The sequence below is a fragment of the Arvicola amphibius genome, chromosome 7, assembly GCF_903992535.2.
Source record: "Arvicola amphibius chromosome 7, mArvAmp1.2, whole genome shotgun sequence".
Lineage (NCBI taxonomy): Eukaryota > Metazoa > Chordata > Mammalia > Rodentia > Cricetidae > Arvicola > Arvicola amphibius.
The window spans coordinates 21,542,297-21,561,734 of record NC_052053.1 but is presented as its reverse complement, the minus strand read 5'-3'; the positions used below and the strand labels follow the sequence as shown (position 1 = coordinate 21,561,734).

The following is a 19,438-nucleotide window of genomic DNA, read 5'->3' as shown; positions in this document are numbered from 1 at the left end:
ATTTAGAAGTGACACATTTTCTAACATCAATAATAAGAGCAAAAGCTTTGAAGTCAAACCTGGAGTTTTAAAAATTGTCTACCACTTCCAAGATTTTCAGTCTTGTTGATCTGATGAAGATTGAAGTCCTCAGAAATACAAAATACTATATATCTGTTGATACTGGTAAAGGGGGTTGTTGTTTTATTTATTCAGATATTGAGCTTAAGTAGTAGCAGATCAGCTAGGGAAGGTTCTCAGCAAGCAGCTGAAGATGGGCCTTTGAAGTAGAGTTCCACTTAGAAATGCAAATTGGAGCTCATCAGCAAATTGATGACTTCTGCTGTGATACAAGGTGGTAATGATTACAGAGGAAGAGAAAAAATAGAGCCAATGATGGCAGAAAAGTGACTGAACCCAATTGCTCTTTCTAATGTTGCACTCTTTCTAAAGATTTGACCTGTCAAGATGAGAGGCTACTAAGTTTTAGGCCTACATTCCCATACAAAAGCATCCAATATATAAAGATGGACCCATAATAAGTTGTAAGAGCTGGAAAAAACCAATGATCTACAGCAACCAAGGTTATGCCTGCCAAGGAAAAGTCACATTCAGAATGGCTGGACATTTTGTGACATTTTTCTTGCCTTTGTGCTGCTACCATCCTGGCATAGCATATGTTTGGAAGAAAGGGCCCAACTTTTGGTTCCCTCCCTACTGATGAAGGAACATAGCAGAGCTTGATTTTGGTGATATGGTCATACCTAAAAGGAAAGGGGACTACTAAGTATATTCTTTAGCATAGTGCCATCTAGCCAGCTAAAACACTGAATTTCGAACAGGATGAATGAGAGGAAATATGGGGAATCATGAGCAGTCCTTGCACATCTTTTGGCTATGATGAGGTTACATGCAGAGTTTCAAACACTATAGTATTCCTTAAATTGTGAAATTAAATACTTAATTATTCTGTTGTTCATACCAAGTTGCCTGTCACTGATTTCTGCTGTTGTTTTATTAGAAACTAAATATATTTAAGAAAGATTTAAGTAAATTCTCTTGACCATCTTTCCAGAAGAATCAGTACTAAAACAAAACATTTGAATTTTGTAAGCTGATTGCCATTTATGAGCCATAAATACTAGGCTATAGAAAATGCCCTGCAGTGATCTCTAATCCTTGTCCATGATTCTTATTATATGATCAGGATATAGTAATCGCTTTTTTGCAAAGAAATATGTGAAGTAAAATTTGTCTATTCTTGCTCAGTCTTGATTAAAGAAGAAAAATTAACAGGCTTACATAGAAAGGAAACAATCTTAATTCAAAAATTGTTTAGGTGCTATTTTATAAGTTGGTTTTTCTTCATACAAATAAGAAAGGTAACTGATGTATGATATTTAAAGTCATCCAATTTGTTAAGCAAGGAGCTTAAAGACCACAAATTTGGCTGTGTTCTCTTTATTATCATGGGTACTCTGTAGTGCTTTCTGGTAACTAATATACAATAAGTAATATTTTGTAATGGCTAATACCAAAGCACTTTATTATGGGTACTACTTTTTACAGAATACCTCTATGGGAGTTAGCTGTAGCTTAGGTGGTAGAATATAGTTTTTCTGTCATACACAAGGCACTGGATTCAACCCCTAGCAATTCATAAATAAGGTGTGGTGCTGCATGCCTGTGATCTCAGCTCTCAGGAGGCAGAGACCTGGGGATCAGTTCTAGGTTATCCTTGGGTATATGTGGGTTTGCAGCAACCTAGGCTAGAGACCCTGTTTCAGAATATAAATATAAAAAGTACTGTCACGGGTACTGAAGAGACAGCTAAGGAGTTAAGAGCATTTATTGTTCTTGCAGGGGGGCCTAGGTTCAGTTCCCAGAACCCACATAGCAGGCTTACAACTTCTGTGGCTCCAGTTTCAAGGGCTCGAACACCCTCTCTGGCCTCTGCAGGTTCCAAGCATCCATTGGTATACATACATACATGCAGGCCAAATATTCATAAATAGAAATAATAATTAAAAGAATTTTAAAGTACTTTTGTTAAATGTTAAGTATATATGTGATTAAGAAATACTGAAAGCTTTGCAGCCCACAACCAATCACTTTGACTTGATGTAAATAGCCTCATTATTAACACTCTACTTCCTTTCCCTCAGCCTTCAACATATTCTCTATGTAGAGTAGATAAAACATTTCATTCTACTTTGGGGGTTTTTGAGGGTGTTTCGAGACAGAGTTTCTCTGTGCAACCTTGGCTGTCCTGGAACTCACATTGTAGGACAGACTGGCCTCTAACTCAGAGATCCGCCTTCCTCTGCTTTTCAAGTGCTGGGACTAAAGGCATGCTTCACCACCACCTGGCCCATTCTGTTTTTTCTATTGAAGCTATGGGTATTAAAATTATTGCTGGTGTTTTCTGTTTTTAAGTCTTACTTCTTCTGTAGATATTGTCAGTTTTGAACATTAAATAATTTTATGTTCCTTATAATTTAAAATGTCTACCTATCTTTCTCCCAGATTTTAATCCTCAGAAATGTCTTGTGAAAACTTTTAGGCATCTCTGAATGTCTTGTAAGGGCCTGGTGCCCATTTGGATGGTAGCTACTATTAACTGCATCCTCTGTGAGGGATAAACATGAGTCCTCAGCTGATAAAGTCACAGAAGGGCAAAAGAGCTGAAGTATGTTTATGACCCTTTTAAAGTTCTTAATCCCATTACTGAGAGAACCCTTTGTGGCCCATTAACCTCTTCAGCATGAATTTTGCAGGGATACATTCAAAACATGCCATTCTGCCCTTGCTATCTTCACTCCCAAATTCATGTATGTAACCTTCATTCCTCAAAGGCTTGATGCATTTCAATAAGTACAAAGTCTTGCTTGAATCTGTAGATCAGATATAGATGAGACTCAAGGTACAGTTCATCATCTCATTGGGAATAATGAGAAAGGAAAGGGGGATAACAGGTGCTAGGCAAATTTAAACCCAGCAGGGCAAAGACTAAATCATGACGCATGAGAATCTTCTTTGAGTCCATGTCTCATCTTCTGTACACCCTCAAGACTCTAGGCAGTCCAGCACCATTTTTCTCTCTGTAAGTCTCCTGGTTTGGATGACATGCCTTTGATTCTTCCAGGCTAAAGTTACACACTGGTCTCTTGAGCAGTCTGGGGTCTGAGTAGATCCTCTACCCTGACAACTCCACAAAACATTGTCCCTGCAGGGCACTGTACAGTGACTCAAAGCCCATTACCCTAGTGGGGACTCCAGTGGTGCACTCCAACAATTCTACATAATATGTAGATTCTTTTCTTGTTATTTAAGAGATCTATTTCTCAAAAAAGAAAGAGAAAGAGAGAAAGGAAGGAAGGAAGGAAGGAAGAAAGAAAGAAAGAAAGAAAGAAAGAAAGAAAGAAAGAAAGAAAGAAAGGAGATCTGCTAACATTTACAAAGAGTAAATCTTTGTAACAAAAAATCTATAACAGTATTTTATATTTGCCATTTCTTTTGATCATTTCAGTAAGGATCTCTTTTTATTTATTTATTTTTGAGATGTATCTCACTGCGTAGCCCTGGCTGTCCTGGAACTCATTATGTAAAACGACTGACCTTGAGCTCACAGAGATGGCCCGGTACTGGGCTTAAAATCTGAACCACCATATCAGGCTTTTTTAAAAATTTCTGATAGAAGCTAAGGTCTAAAAGTGGGGCGGGGGCAAAATTGGATTGTAAAATGTTAGAGAATAAATGTATAGACTGATTTACAAATGGCTGTGGTCCAGCTAATCCAACAATGGCTGCCTTTGAACAGAAGGTCCAAGAATCCAGTAGTTGTTTAGTCCACAAGGCTGGATGTCTCAGCTGATCTTCAGTGTACACTGGGATCCCAAAGAAGTAGACTCTAATGCCAGTGAATGAATGGACTTGATAGTGAGGTGAGAGCAAACAGGCAAAGAGCAAAAGCTTCCTTCTTTCACATTCTTATATAAGCTTCCAGCAAAGGTGTGGCCCAGTTTAGAAATGGATCTTCCAACCTCAAAAGAACTGACTGGATTATTGACAGAAGTTTCTGTCCCTTCCAGTCCTGCGGTCGTTCAGTCCCAAAGACATACACAGAGGCCTACATAAATTATAAACGGATTGGCTTAGTAGCTCAGGCTTTTTATTAACTCTTATAACTTATATTAGCCCATAATACTTGTCTGTGTTAGCCACGTGGCTTGGTACCTTTTTCGGCAAGGCAGTCACATCTTGCTTGCTCCTTGTCTGGCTTCCTTTGTGTCTGGGTGATGACTGCGGACTGAAACTTTCCTCTTCCTATAATTCTCATTTCCATGCCTCTACTTCCTGCCTGGTCACCTTTGCCCCACCTATACTTCCTGCCTGGCTAGTGGCCAATCAGCATTTTATTAAAAATAATACAAGTGACAGGATAAAAGACCATTGTCCCACAGCACTGAATTAAAGGTGTTCCTACCTCAAAGATCTAAATTAGAAGTGGATCTTCCCACTTTTAATTAAGCAAAAATTCCTCACAGATGTGCCCTTCCATTTCTGTGTTTAGTTACAGATGTATTCAAGCTGACAACCCAGAATAGCCATCACAAGTCTACTTGTCAACCTGACACACAGTCATAGCTCCTTGTGTTGTGATTAATTTCCAAATGAAAACAATAACCAGGTCATAATTAAACCTAACATGATATAACTGTCCCTCATACAACCACAAATACATTATAAGTTTAGAATATGTGGCAATATCCCTTGAAGGATATTCTCTTAGTATCTAAAACATAAATATAATAATTATTGATACTCTCTTATTTGATGTTATGTAACAACTAAAAACTGAATAAAGAAAATATAAATATATTTACAAATGCATTCTTTATAAAATATGACAGAACCACTTATTTCAATTATAATCCTCATTTCTACAATTGGTTGCATGGCCTTAGCTGGTATTTATAACTATATTCATCTACACCCATTTTGTAATTCATCCGCCCTTGGCAAGAACTCCAGCAGGTCTTGTCTCTTTTCCTGGCGTAATGACCCATTCCTTCATTCCCAAGGGAGCTGTTGTAATTTCCCATGGACTTTAATCACAGGATATAGTAGTACCAGGAGACACCCTAAAGAATCTCCTACACTCTAAACATAATCTTTCTTACCTCCATTTGTGGAGAAGCAATCCAGTTTACCCTTGATAATCTGGAACAGTCACCTGCCTAACACTGTTAGTCCTTTCTTAGCCTGTCAGTTTAAGAATATCAGAAGCACAAAGTGGCCAGGGGGGGTCTGAGCTTTCAGTCCAACAGAATGTTTGACTCCTAGCAGGAGCACTCCCCACTCTGGAACCAAAACTTTAAATGTAGTTTTTCATGGTTCACCACTGACTCTCCTTAGAAATGGATGACAGTACTAGCAGTAGATAACCACACCGGTAATCTGATCTGTCTAACTCAATGTCCTAGATAAGCCCTCGTATTCAGTGGGTGGTCGGTGGGGAGCTTATTAAGGTAGTATGCAAAGAATGGTTGAAGAAAGAGCTACGTGCAAGTCAAAATATATGATCTTATATGCTAAAAAAAAGTAAAATTGATGCTGTTTGCTAAAGTACGACAGATTTTAAAAATAGATTGTGTATTAACTTTTGTCTAAACTGCTCTATCTTGATGTAGGTAGTATTTATTTTCCTTCATGAACTGTGGGCTTCCTTTTGAGAGCATTTTTTGTGCAAACAGAACCTTCAATAAAACTTTCATATCCCTTAATCTTGGAGCAATTTAAAATGTTTTTAAATTGAGACTATGTTTTATCCACTCAACATTTATTGAATTCCCTAGTAAAAATCATTGGAAGAAAGCCATAATGTTTTTTCAGAATATTGGGATTAATGCTTGAAGATGATTGAAATAATATTTGAACAATGTAGGGTATTATAAATAGCTTACAGACATTTGAAGCTCTCTCCCAGTATAGGAAGTAAACATCTTGGGAAATATGAAAAATTAGAGCATCCAATGTCTGCAATAGGAAAAAATTCAATTAACAGAACTCTATCTTAATATTTATGAAACTTATGAAAACTTGAACAGCTGTATGTCCAAAATTATTGGAAATATGGTAGCATAGTTTTGAAGAGGACAGGCTGAAATTTTTCCTTAATAAAAGAACAAGTCTTTTTTATTAGAATTTTTTTTCACGTATATTAATGCTTTGCCTGCATGACACACATGCCTAGTGCCTACGGAGACCAGAAGAGGGCGTTGGATCCCTCAGAACTAGTGATACAGATGGTTGTGAACTGCCATGTGAGTGCTGGGAGCCTAACCCAAGTCCTATGCAAGAGCAGCCTTTGCTCTGAACTGCTGAGCCAGCTCTCCAGTGTCAGAATAATTTTTAAAATGAAAGTTTTGCTTCATTAATGATTCTAGAGTGTGCTTGAATAACCCTTTTTTATAAATTGACAATATATGTTATTATACATTTGATCTCCATCATGTTTTGCTGTTGAACACTAAGAAAGAATACACAACCCTTTGTGACACAAGTACCTATATACCTGTTTATATCTTAGATTCTGGTAGACCACTTGTTTTGCTAGTCTTTGGAATTAGAAGGAGTGTCAAGTACACAGAAGCCAGAGTCATCTCGGCCAGATGGTGTTTGATACAGATGGATGGTTAGTTGTCATGCAGATCTCCTAGTTGGTAACTTGTTGCTGCCATCTGACTCAAAGAATCATTCACACACACTGGCTGTCAAAAGCATCTTCTCTTCTGTCTGTTTTAGCTGTCATGTCTGTGCTCTGTACAGAAGTGTTGACAAGACATTACTGTTGTACATTTTCAATGTGGTTGTTAGTGAGTTTTCTGTTTGCAGGGTCTCTGATAGTACTGGAATGTACTTGCTTTGTAATTGTATGTTTTAAAATACTGTGATTTGCATTGATTTTATCTTTTAAAAAGATTTCATGCTATTTGTTTATTCACAATCATTTGATTTTTTAAAAAAATTTAAATTACTTAGTTTTCAAGCATCTAAAGCAAGGTCATTATCCCTCCATTCCTTCAGGGCATTTTTTGAAGGCATATCTATTTCTCAGATATTTCATTAACAATTTAATTAACTTGTTACTCAATTAATATATACCGAGCGCCTCAATATATGCCAGACACTGTGTGATCACAGAAACAAGTAGTCTCTGCTCATCAGATATGAAGATAAGACCAGAATGCTTTAAATACCATAAACAACTACATGAAATGACCAGGACATGCTCTACTATTTGTCCAGCTACACTTTGAGCATATATGACTTTAAAATACATTAACATCTGAGTTAAGAAATAGTTCAAGACTTCTATGTGAGATAGCCATTGATATATTAACTTTTCCAGCTATTGAATACATTATTTATTATAATATGTTATAAGCAGATGTGCTGAAGTGTGTCTTTAAGCTAGAGAGAGAAGATGAAAATTAATTGGCAGAAGTGTTCTGAGTTGGTTCCAAATGAACATACATTGTCTTTTGGTTTCCTCACTAGAACTGGGGAGGAAGCATAATAGATGAAGAATTGGCTGAGTCTTGAATGATTTAGGCATTTATTCTCAGCCTATCTCTAATTTTCTGCTTTTTAAAATCTGGTTACTTGCTCACTGAACAGCAGTAGGATATATATGCCCATCCAGATACAGTGAAAAATAGGTAATTATTGAAATTACTTATTGATGTTTATGAAGAATTTTGAGTTCTTTGAAATAAAAATGTCCTAAATGCATGAAGTACATAGGGAAGACCTTAACATATTGCTGATTCTTTCATCTCATGAGTTGTATGTAGCCCAGATAATTTTGCACCCTTTTTGTGGTCAGCTTACCACACTTACTCCAGTGCCAGTGTGTAAGGATGAGATGCCTTACTCTGGGAGTGTGGCTCTGCATTAGACTAAGTATCTAGGCCTCTAATTCTCTGATGCTGAGACTCAGCATTGATTCTTTCTTCTACTTATGATAATCAGCACACATTTAACATCATTCGTGGAGTCCTGTGGGGGATGTCAAGTTATGTCAGATTGGCCTCACACAACATACAAAGTTAACATACCAGTGGGGTTACTTACCTGCTCTGTAAGTTATTCACGTTTGAAGTGTCTTGTGTATAAAAGTCCTTCTTTTACTTGGGTGTGTTATTTTTCTTTGATTTCTTAGATTTGGGGTTTTTTTGTTTTGTTTTTGTTTTTTATTTATGATTTCTTAAATTTGTATTTGAGGCTTAAGGAACAGATATTTATTTATAAAGAACTTTAGGCTTACCTGGGTTCTGAAAATAATACTTCATTAATTGTGAACTTTTGATTTAGTCAATTGAAATCAAACATCTAGTATATACCAAAGGTTGCTATAATTATTAGAATTCTCTTTATATTTTAAGGAATTTATATTTAGTCATTTGTTCCTCCAGTGGTAGAAAGAGGCAAAGACTTTCATAGTATGGTTTCTTAATATAACTTTTAAGAATGTACTAACTAGTTAATTGTTATACAATATTTTCAGGTTTTTCTTGAAGGTTAACACATCTATATGTCTATATTCCTAATACATATGTCATTTTCATTGTTTTCACAGGCAATATAATAAAGTAACAAGATGGGTGGAATAAAAATAGAAGGGGATTATGCCACTTAAAATCTATAAGTAATATTTTTATATAATAAAAATTAACCTTGGTATTCTTGTTTCTGGACACTATACTTTCAAAATCCATATTTGTTCCTTTGGTTTTCTTAATATTTACTTCTAGCTACTTTTTTGTGGGTTTGTACTCTAAAATTAATTTCAGTATTTATTTAAAAGATAAAATTTTGTCTTAAGACTGATATGTATTTTTAAAGCACAACTTTAATGCAAAATCCACTTAACCATTCATGTTTTTTTCTTACTTAACAAGTATTAAATTTCAAATTACAGTACATTTGTCTTTACTGAAAGACCAAGAAAACATAGTGTCAATCTCTTGACTGAAATCTTTGAATAAGGCAATTTTTAAAAGTTTTATAGTGTTCTAATTGTTTTAAGTCACTGATATGATGATGATCACAAGTCAGTCCCTGGAGCCAGTCAGTGACCTGTGAATAGGTTTTTCAGTGACCTGGGCTTCAGGCAGCTCCTGTGCTTATTAATAGACAGTAAATGCATCTGTCAGTGAGTATCAGGCTAACTGGGTTGGGCTTTTTTTTCCTTCAGACTGAGAACTATGAACAAAGAATACGCGAGCAACAAGAACAGCTGTCATTTCAACAAACTCTTATTGACAAGCTAAAATCACAGCTACTTCTGGTGGATTCCAGTCGAGGTATTTTTTTTTTCTTCTTTTCTTCCTTTTTTAAATGTATTTCTGAACTTTAGAGAAAAGGTAAATTTTGAGTTTTTCTATTTTTTGTGCTTTATTCTGATGCAGAAAGCATAGTACAGCTATACATTATGATTCTTTAATTGAAAATTGTAGGACACGGAGAAGTGGACACTCAAGTCTATAGACTGAAACCTTGGACTGATAAAAGTTCCTAGAAGGCACTCTGCCAGTGAATAACAGAAAGCTTTTTAAAAAGTCGGTGCCTTTGAGATGAAAGTAGCAGCCCTAAGCGGATAAGACAAGGTGTGCGGGTGCTGGAAGGTGGACATACATTGTATGTCACGGTAGATTTCTAGAGATGAAAAGTCAGAAGAGGCCTCTGAGCTCTCAGATAGCTGAACATGTGCTGCGCCCTTCCCATTCCTGTCCTATGCTTCTCTCCCTTTAAATGTCCTTTGAGTAAACCAGTAAATAATACAAAAAGGTAATTTTCATTGAAACAACTGGGTAGCCAAGAAAAGCAGTGATAATAGTTGTTAACTTACCATCAGTAAATATGTTCATGGTCTGCAGCAAAGCAAGATATAAAAATAAATATAATTTATTTCATGTGTACAGAAAAACATTGCGTTTATATGTAGAAAAGCAAAGGATAAACTATAATGTTAATTAGAAAAATTCACAAGTAATGAAAATTAAATAGCTTTTTTGTTTTTTTAATAAATTTTTAAAACTTTTGTTTATAGATGTTTTGCCTGAATTATGACTCTCTACCACATATGTGCCTAGTACCTACCAAACCCAGAAGGAGGTGTTAGAACTCCTGGAACTGGAGTTAGTAGGTGGTTGTGAGTCACCGTGGGTCCTCTGGAAGGGCAGCGGTGCTCTTCACCAAGCAGCTCTCCAGCCATAACTACCTTTTCTAATTTCCTATAAGCACAGTTTTTTTCAGGTATAATTATCTTAAACAAGAAATGCACACCTAAAAAGTGATGTATAAAAGTTTAGCTGGCCTGGGAATGTAGCTTGGGTGGAGCACTTAGTGCATCCCCAGCCCCATCACCCACCTAGTTTAGCTGTTGGTAAGTAAAATGTAAAAAAGCATAATTAATTCTAGTCTTCTGAATTCTGTATATTTTACCATTGGCTCATGGGAAAATAAGTGTTTAGTGGGAAGGGAAAACTTGAAATGGGCAACTTGCCAAGGTAAATATTACATAAATATTGAATATTATAAAACTAGAACTTATAATTTATTCTTTTGAAATTACTGAGATGTGTTTTTGTTTATTTGGTTTGTTTGTTGGCTTTTCATTGTTGTTGTTTGGTTGTGGGTTTTTTGAGACAGGGTTTCTCTGTGTAACCCTGACTGTCCTGGAACTCGCTCTGTAGACCAGGGGAGCCTCAACTCATAAAGATCTGCCTGCTTCTGCTTTCCTAGTACTGGTATTTAAGGCGTGTGCCACCATACCTGGCTTCATTTTTATTATAATTATTTTTCCAGGGTTTTGTACTGATGTACAAGTATTTTGTCTTACAGATAACAGTTATGGCTGTGTACCTTTGCTTGAAGACAGTGAAAAAAGGAAGAATAATTTGACTCTTGATGAACCACGTGATAAAATGAAACTAGGAACACTGAGAGATAAGCAGTCAAAGGTAGGAAGTGCTGTCAGACTCGTTCTTAAGAGAGTGAAGCTTCACAGACTTACAATGCATTTAGTCTATATGCTCTCACAATTTCAGTTGGTAGAACATAGAAGAAAGTAGGTAATATTTTTTCCCTAACATTGCTTCTGCAGAAACCAACATTTAAATGCTGATATGCAATATTTCTTCCTTGTTTCAACTTTCTTAGGCAATGACCTGCCACTGAATTTTTTAAGAAAAATGTTTTAATTAGTTTTATGTATGTATATATGTGTGTGTGTGTGTGTGTGTGTGTGTGTGTATGTGTGTGTGTGTGTGTGTGTATGTGTGTGTGTGTGCGTGCGCACCATCTGCACACAGTGCCTTCAGAGATCAGAAGAGGTATCAGATCTCCTGGAAGTAACTGCAAACAGTGTGAGCCACCATGTGAGTGCTGGGAACTGAACCCATGTTCACTGTAAAAGCAGTAATGCTCTTAGCTACTGAGCTGTCTCTCTCTCTAGCCCCTATTTTATTATTTTTAATTACATTTATGTGGGTATCTATATGTGGATATATGTACATGTATGCAGATGCCCCTGGAGGCCAGATGCATTAAATCTCCTTGATCTGGAGTTAGAGTTGCTTGTGAGGTATATGAAGTAGGTGCGAGGAACTAAACTCAGGTCCTCTGCAAGAGTAGTGCATACTATTTACTAATGAGCCGTTTCTCTCCAGCCCCTTACCACTAGACTCTAAACAAAGTTCTGTGTTTGCAAACATGGCATACCCTCCTCAGTAGAATTACTTATATTTAAAATAAAGCTTAAGCTTCATATATCCTGGAGTTTTTTTTTTTTTTAAGGATTTGTTTTGGTTGTGTGTGTCTGCATCTTAGTATGCTCTTTGTGTATGGGTACCTGTGCCTGTTACACACTCACAAGAGCTAAAAGAGAATACCAAGTATCCTCCACTGTTACTCTCTGCCACTGTTAAGGTTTATTTGTGTGTTTTATGTGTGTGAGTGTTTTGCCTGTATTCCTTCATATACACCACATGCATACCTCGTACCCATAGAAATCATTAGATTCCCCTGAACTGGAGTGAACCACTCTGTAGACCCTGAGAATTAAACTTGGGTCCTCTGAAAGAGCAAAAAATGATCTTAACCACTGAACCATCTCCCCAGCCCCAGAGGTGGGAGTCTTTTCCTTGGTCTGGGGCTTTCATTTCCTGCTAGGCTGGAAGCCAGAGAGACCCAGCAATCCTACCTCCACCTCCTTTGGTGCTGGTAGATACAGGTGCTCTGCTTGTTACTTGAGTACTCGGATCAGAACTCCAGTCCTCATGATTGCATACAAGCACTCTGCCGAGCCATCTCCCCAGGATCCCTAGTGGTTCCCCATCCTCCTCGTAAGCATCATAAGCCTGTAATGAGGTGAAAGTTTTAGCAAAGTAATGAAACTTTAAACTGAGGTAGATGGTTAGACAAAAAATGATGCTAGATTTAAATCATTTTCTGTTTTTTTTCCTTCGGCTTCCTTTGCTTGGCTAGCTTATTTCCAAAGAATAATAATACTGTGCCAATTATGCTGTATTTGTGGGCAGACTGTGGAAAAGGCCTAAAGAAGTAGGCAGGCTCTGGGTAAGAAGTAAATACCAGTTCAGTGATGATCATCATCATCCTCGTTAATAAAAGAGAGACATATGTGAAAGCCATATTTTAATTCTTTGAATAGCTCATGAATTTCATTTTCTTGTGCTATAACCATTTAATAGAAATAAAATTAGACTTTAAAATTTAAAATTATTTTAAATTTCTCTTCTTTTATGTATCTCAATCCAAAGGGCTAGTGAACCCTGAGTATATAAACAAAAAAATCTATTTTTATGTTCATATTTATTTTTCTTTTCAAAATGTTTCTAATTGAAATGAATTACATCATTCCCCTGTCCTTTTCCTCCCTCAAGCCCTTCCTAGCTACCCTCCATTGAACCACTCTCACTTGCCCCCTTTATCAAATTAATAGCTTCTTCTTCCTTGACTATTTTATATGTAGTGTATATGTTTTCATTGATTTTATATAGTGTATACATACATACATACATACATACATACATACATACATAATTTGCTGAACCCATTCTCGGTTTTTGTGTATATATGGTTTCTGACCATTCTTAGTTAGACAACCAGTAATGGGGCTTATTCCTGGGAGAGGCTGATTATTCCTCTTTCGTTAGTCATTAGTTGCCTATAGTTCTTTGTCTAGGGTTGGTACCCCACAAAAATTTCCTCCCAAAAGTTGACATGTCCACTAATACTACCATCGTTCTGGTCTTGTTTATGCAGCCATTTCCTGGAGAGATGTTTCACAGCCAACTTCCTGGTATTCTGGCTTTTACGGTTTTTCCACTCCCTCTTCTGTTAGGTTCCCTGTAGACGCAGAAACAGTGGTGTAGCGGTGTCCATCAGGGCTGGGCTCCCCACTGTCTGTCGATCTCTGCACTGTGTCCAGTTGCGGTTCTCTGATGGTTTCTATCTGCTACAGAGAGAAGCTCCTTTGATTTGGGGTGGTAGCTGTACTTATCTGTGGGTGTAAGGATAAGATTTAGAATGGAGTAAGGAATTATGCTGGTCTAAGGAAGTGTGATAGTAGATTATTTTCTAAGGTCCATGACCTCCCCAGCCCCAGGAAGCTGGCTGGATTTCCTGTACCAGTCATGATTTCCCTCCTGTTTAGTGGGCCTTAAGTCCTAGTATACAGCTGTTGATTGCCGCTGACATGAGTGACACTTATTACATCTGTATGTGTATCTTGCCATGCTGGTAATTGTCGTGGTTTATAGGTATTACAGCTATTATATGTTGTGCCCCCATTCCCACCCCCCATATTGCATAATATATTCTGGAATCAGGGAAGCGAGACCACAGGAAAGAGACTTTCGGGTCAGATCCTGCTCTAGTCATCCAGTCCTGTGTCCTAAGTGTGAGGTGTCTTCAACTCACCTCACCTCCTGCGAGAGAAACAAGTATTGTTTGGGGAGTCACTCGGACTGTCCTGACCATCCTTTAAAAAGGAGAGTTCCTTATACCTGGTGCTCGATTTTTGTTAGTGTGTAGTTCTTGAGGGGAGCATTGTCAGCCCAAGTGCCTTAACTTCCTTTAGTGTATATGAATATGTATGTGTGTATACATATATACTTGTGTAGCATGTATAATTTTAGGTAAATATAAAATAATATGATTCCTTGAGGCTTTCTCAAACAATCTTGGTGTTATTTGTCCCCTTTTCCTCCTCCCTCTGTGTTGACTATCCCCTTCCCTGTTACTCCTTTTCCTAGTTCATATCTCACCTGTCCTCTGCTGCCCACTGCCCCCTCCAATACAGACACAATGATTCCTTTATACTTTTAGTTTCTGTGGTTACTTCATGTTGAGTATTTGGAGCTGGAAACCATAGATGAGAGGGAACGTGTCTTTCTGGGTCTGCGCTACCTCACTCAGTGTAGTCTTTTCTGAGTCTTTCCATTTACTTGAAAATTCATGATTTCACTTTTCTTACAGGTGAACAGTATTCCATTGTATATATGTACTATGTTTTCATTATCCATGTTTTTGTTGAAGGTTGTTTTGGGTTGTTTCCATTTTCTGACTTTTGTGAATAGGACGACTGTGAACATACCTGAGCAAGTGTGTGTGGAATGGGATGTCGGGTCGTTTGGCTATGTACCAAGGAGTGGTATAGCAGACCATATGGTAGATTTATTTTTCCTTTTTGAGGATTCTCCACACTAGTTATCAGAATTACTACACCAATTTGCATTCCTGCCGACAGTAAATAATAGGTCTTCTCTCTACGTCAACAGCATTTTTTGGCAGTTGTTTTGTTGATCTTAGCCATCTGACTGGGGAAGATGGAATCTTAAAGTAATTTTAATTTGCATTTCCATTATTGCCAAGGATAACAAATACCTTTTGAGATATCTCTAAGCCATCATTATTTCTTCTAATGGAAACTGTTTAGATTCCTAGTCCATTTTCCATTGGGTCATTTGTACCTTTGACTTTTTTTCTTCAGTTTTTTTGTATATTCTGCATTTATTCCTCTGTCAGATATATACTGGCAAGGATTCTCTCCCATTCTGTGGGTTTCTTCTCTTGCTTGATTGTTTTCTTGACTATGCAGAAGCTTTTTACTTTTATGAAGTACCAGTCGTTGATTGTTGGCCTTAATTATCGGGCAAGTGGAATCCTATTCAGAAAGTCCTTTCTATACCTGTATCTTGTCAGCTACCACCTATGCTTGCTTTAGCAGTTTTAGTGTTTCAGGTTTCAAATTTGAGGTCTTTGATCTACTTGGGTTTTTCTTTTTCAGGATGATAAGATAGAGGTCTTGTAGACAGAAGTTTCTGTTCCACCCAGTCCCACAGCCATTCAGTCCCAAAGAAACACACAGAAACCTACATCAATAATAAATTGGTTGGCCTCTTAGCTCAGGCTTATTAGTAACTAGCTCTTACAACTTAAATTAATACATAATTCTTGTCTGTGTTTAGCCCATGGCTTGATACCTTTTCTCAGCATAGCATTTTCATTTTGCTTTCTCTGTGTCTGGGTAGTGACTGCAGACTGAGCCTTTTCTCTTCCCAGAATTCTCTTAATCTGGTTGCCCCGCCTATACTTCCTGCCTGGCTAGTGTTCAATCACTGTTTTATTAAACCAATACAACTGACAAATCTTTACAGGGTACAAGAGCATTATCCTATAGCAGCTCTAATTTCATTCTTCTGCCTATGGACATCAGTTTTTCCCAGCACCATTTGTTTAAGATGCTGTCTTTTCTCATGTATGTTTTCGCTTTTTGTCAAATATCAGATGGCTGTTTGGACTCATGTTTGGGTCTCTGTTTTACTCTTTTGTTTTCTTGTCTATTTATGTGCCGGTATCATACTATTCATATTACTATGGTTCTATAATGTGTTTTTAAGGCTAATTAGTTTTATTACATATTTGAGAGCTGGCTATATATTCGGTGTAAAATAATTGGCCCGAACTTAGAGAAAATATTGGCATATGTTTTAGGTAATACAGATGAGTATAGAATAGAATCCTAGGAATATAACTTTGAAATATTTTGTTATATTGTTTTTTTTTTCAAAAATGAAGGCAGTGCACATTTAGTTACTCTTTTGTAAAAGTACACATTTGCATGATGAGAATAGGAAAGCATAGAGGAATGGATAAGATATACTTTAATATATTGATAATATTTAAATAAAACATCTCTTTCTAGAAGTTGCACTTCTAATCAGTCAGATTTCTGTATGAATTATTAACAGAAATGACTTTAACCAGTAAGAGAAGGATTTACTACTAACCATACTACTAGCCACCTAGAGTCCTTTTGTCCTTATGTCTGATGAATGGCTTGGAGATTTGTTTTCTTTGAACTATTTCTGTTAGAATATGCAAGAGAGGGAAGGCTGTTGAACACTGGAAAATTACAAATTACAAATTGTGTAGCCGCCTAGAGACATGAATCATGAAACAAAGGAATGAGAGATACATGGTGAGGAGACCTCTTGAGAAAGTTTGACTTAGAAACTTAAAATTGGGTTAGGGGTTTAAGCTCTGCTGTTGAGTGTTTGCCTAATATACATACATACTGAATTCGGTCTCCAGTATTGTAGTCACTCAGCCAATCAATAAAAATCGTATTTATAGTTCAGCATGTGTTTGTGCTATACAGAGAGTATGCACAAGTCCTTGTTCTTCTAAAAAGGTCATTAAAAGGTCAAGAAACAAGGCTCTATCATTAGATAACATTTAGGATTCTACTTAAAGTTGAAAGAATGTGCCTATTTTAACTTTAATAACTGGGTTTCACCTCTTGTTTACCCCGGTAGTTATATATCTTTTACAGTGTCTGTCATAAAACTAGTTACCCTAAACTTACTAAAAACTTAACAGCATAAAAACAAATTATTTTCTCAATTTCTGTGTATCAGAAACTCAGGAGTGACTTAGCTGGATGGTTGTGGCTCACGATTTCTCATGTTGTTGAAATCAAAAGTAGGCAAAGATTGCAGGTTGAAGGCTTCACTTGTTGAAGGATGTACTTCCAAGATGGCTCATTCACATAAATTTTGGCAGGAGGCTTTGCCATATGGGTGTCTACTCATAGCCTGGCAGCTAACTTTCCTTAAAGTAAGGGATCCAAGAGTAGAGTGCAAGTGCTTTCTGTGACCTAGTCATGAGAGTCACCTACCTTTACTTCCATGGTATTCTGTTCATTAGAAGTTGTTGATTGCTCCAGGAACAAAGACCTAAATTCTTATTTATATATAAAGTATCACAGGCATTGTAGGTTACAGTCTGAAAAGGAAAATGTTAATCGTGAGGAGTAGAGTAGAGGGTTAGCTCCCCCATCAAATGATGACAATGAATTCAGTTTCCTGAATCCTATGACTACACTCAAAAGGAAGAAATACCATGGCCTATGATGTTAAGAATTGGAAAAATTATAACTTGAATATAGACTTTTATGAGACTGTTATGGTTGATGAATGCTAGGAGAACTTAAAAATCATTGTGTGTTGTTACTAATTTTTATAAACAATTTTAAAAATTGAAAATATTTATAAATAAATCAAATTATGTGAAAATGTGCCCTCCTCCTCTCTCCCCCTCCCCATTGTGTGCACATACCTTGTGCTTAAGTTCCTTTTAGCTTTGAGTACTCAATGTTTTTTGCAGCTCAGAGTTTCAAATGCTACTACAGCTCTTCCAAAACAAACATGATCAGGTCTGTCACAGCAGTACCCCATGGTACTGATACCAATTTCTCTGTTATTTACTTTCTTTTGCTGTGATAAACACTACAACCAAAAGCAGCTTGTGGAGGGAGGGATTTATTTCATCTTAAGTTGTAGTTCATCATGAAGGGAAGTCAGGGCAGGAACTCCAGGTACCTGGAGGAAGGAACTGAAGCAGAGACTGTGGAGGAATGTTCTCCATGGCTTGCTCAGTATGCTTTTTTATACAACCCAGGGTCGCCTGCCCAGGCATGGTACACCTGCATCAATCACTAAGAAAATGTCCCTACAGACTTGCCTATAGGCCAAGCTGATGGAGGCACTTGCTCAATCTAGATTCCCTCTTCTCAGGGACTCCAGTTTGTATCAGGTTGACAAAAGCCAACCAGCACATATTGCTTCAGTTTTTATGATGGACAGTTTTGGCAGGCAGTGTAAAGTTGAATACCGTTAAGCTTTCTGGCCTTCTGTAGTTTATAGAATCTTAGATTGATGTGAGATTCCCCTCTGTATGCTGTAAATACCATTGGTGAATAAAGAAACTGCCTTGGCCTGTTGATGGGGCAGAACTTAGGTAGGCGGGGAAAACTAAACTGAATGCTGGAAGAAAGAGAGGTGGAGTCAGTGAGAAGCCATGTAGCTCCACCAGAGACAGACACTAGAACTTTACCTGGTAAGCCACAGCCATGTGGCAATACACAAATTAATAGAAATGGGTTAAATTAAGAGGTAAGAGTTAGCTAATAAGAAACTAGAGCTAATGGGCCAAGCAGTGTTTTAAGTAATATAATTTCTGTGTGATTATTTCAGAACTGAGCTGCTGGGCAGCCGGGAAACAAACAGGCAACCTCTTACAACATTAGCTAGACAGGTCTAGGTCTTGAGTGGCATCTTCATGCTTGTGCTGTATGCATTTACATACTCTGAATTCCTGGTTGACCTCCAGCATAGGATATGTATCTAAGTGCTGGGCCCCATAACTTCCTTCAGTATTTCAGACATATTTTCTGTTGCAAGTCTCTTAAACTGCCTTTTTTGTTTAAGTTGCTATATATTATAGTCCAGGTTTTGTATCTAGAGAGCATAGCATACAGATAGATGGCAGACATACTATTTATCATTTAAACAAAACTTAAAATTCAAACTTTTCAACAAGACATTAATTACCAAGTGATTTCCATCAGAATGTTAGATCTGAGTTATTTTGTCGAAGCATAGTGCTATACATAAGCTTTTTAAGAGAAGAGATTACAATAAAATTGACAGTTACTCAAATGTTAAAAATACTGTCAACCAAGCAGTGGTGGTTGCACACGCCTTTAATCCCAGCATTTAGGAATCAGAGGCAGACATATTCCTATGAGTTCAAGGCCAGCTTGGGCCTACAGAGGTAGTTCCAGGACAGCCAATGTTACAAAGAGAAACCCTGTCTTAAAAAAAAAAAAAATTAAAAAAAAAACCCTCAGTGTCCTATTAATGCTCACCTTTTATTATCTAGAAATGGTAGCTGGATTTGGTAAATGGTGGTACATGCCATCTTGGTGCTTATAGAAAACTGAAGAAAGATGTGTTTTTGTGTGTACAGTGTTAGAGAATCCTTGCCTTTTCAGTGGAAGCAAATGTCCCATTCTAAGGGTAGA

At 37.1% G+C, this 19,438-nt stretch overlaps 1 protein-coding gene across 3 annotated transcripts in view; it reads left to right on the top strand.

Annotated features, from left to right (window-relative positions):
- The window catches only part of Tank (TRAF family member associated NFKB activator), a 78,728-nt gene that overhangs the window by 40,477 nt on the left and 18,813 nt on the right, over positions 1 to 19,438 (top strand). For all 3 annotated transcript variants that reach the window (XM_038337688.1, XM_038337689.1, XM_038337687.1), the window contains exons 3-4: positions 9,242 to 9,350; positions 10,891 to 11,009. In XM_038337688.1, coding sequence (XP_038193616.1) covers positions 9,242 to 9,350; positions 10,891 to 11,009 — 228 coding nt within the window. The remainder of the gene's footprint in view (positions 1 to 9,241; positions 9,351 to 10,890; positions 11,010 to 19,438) is intronic.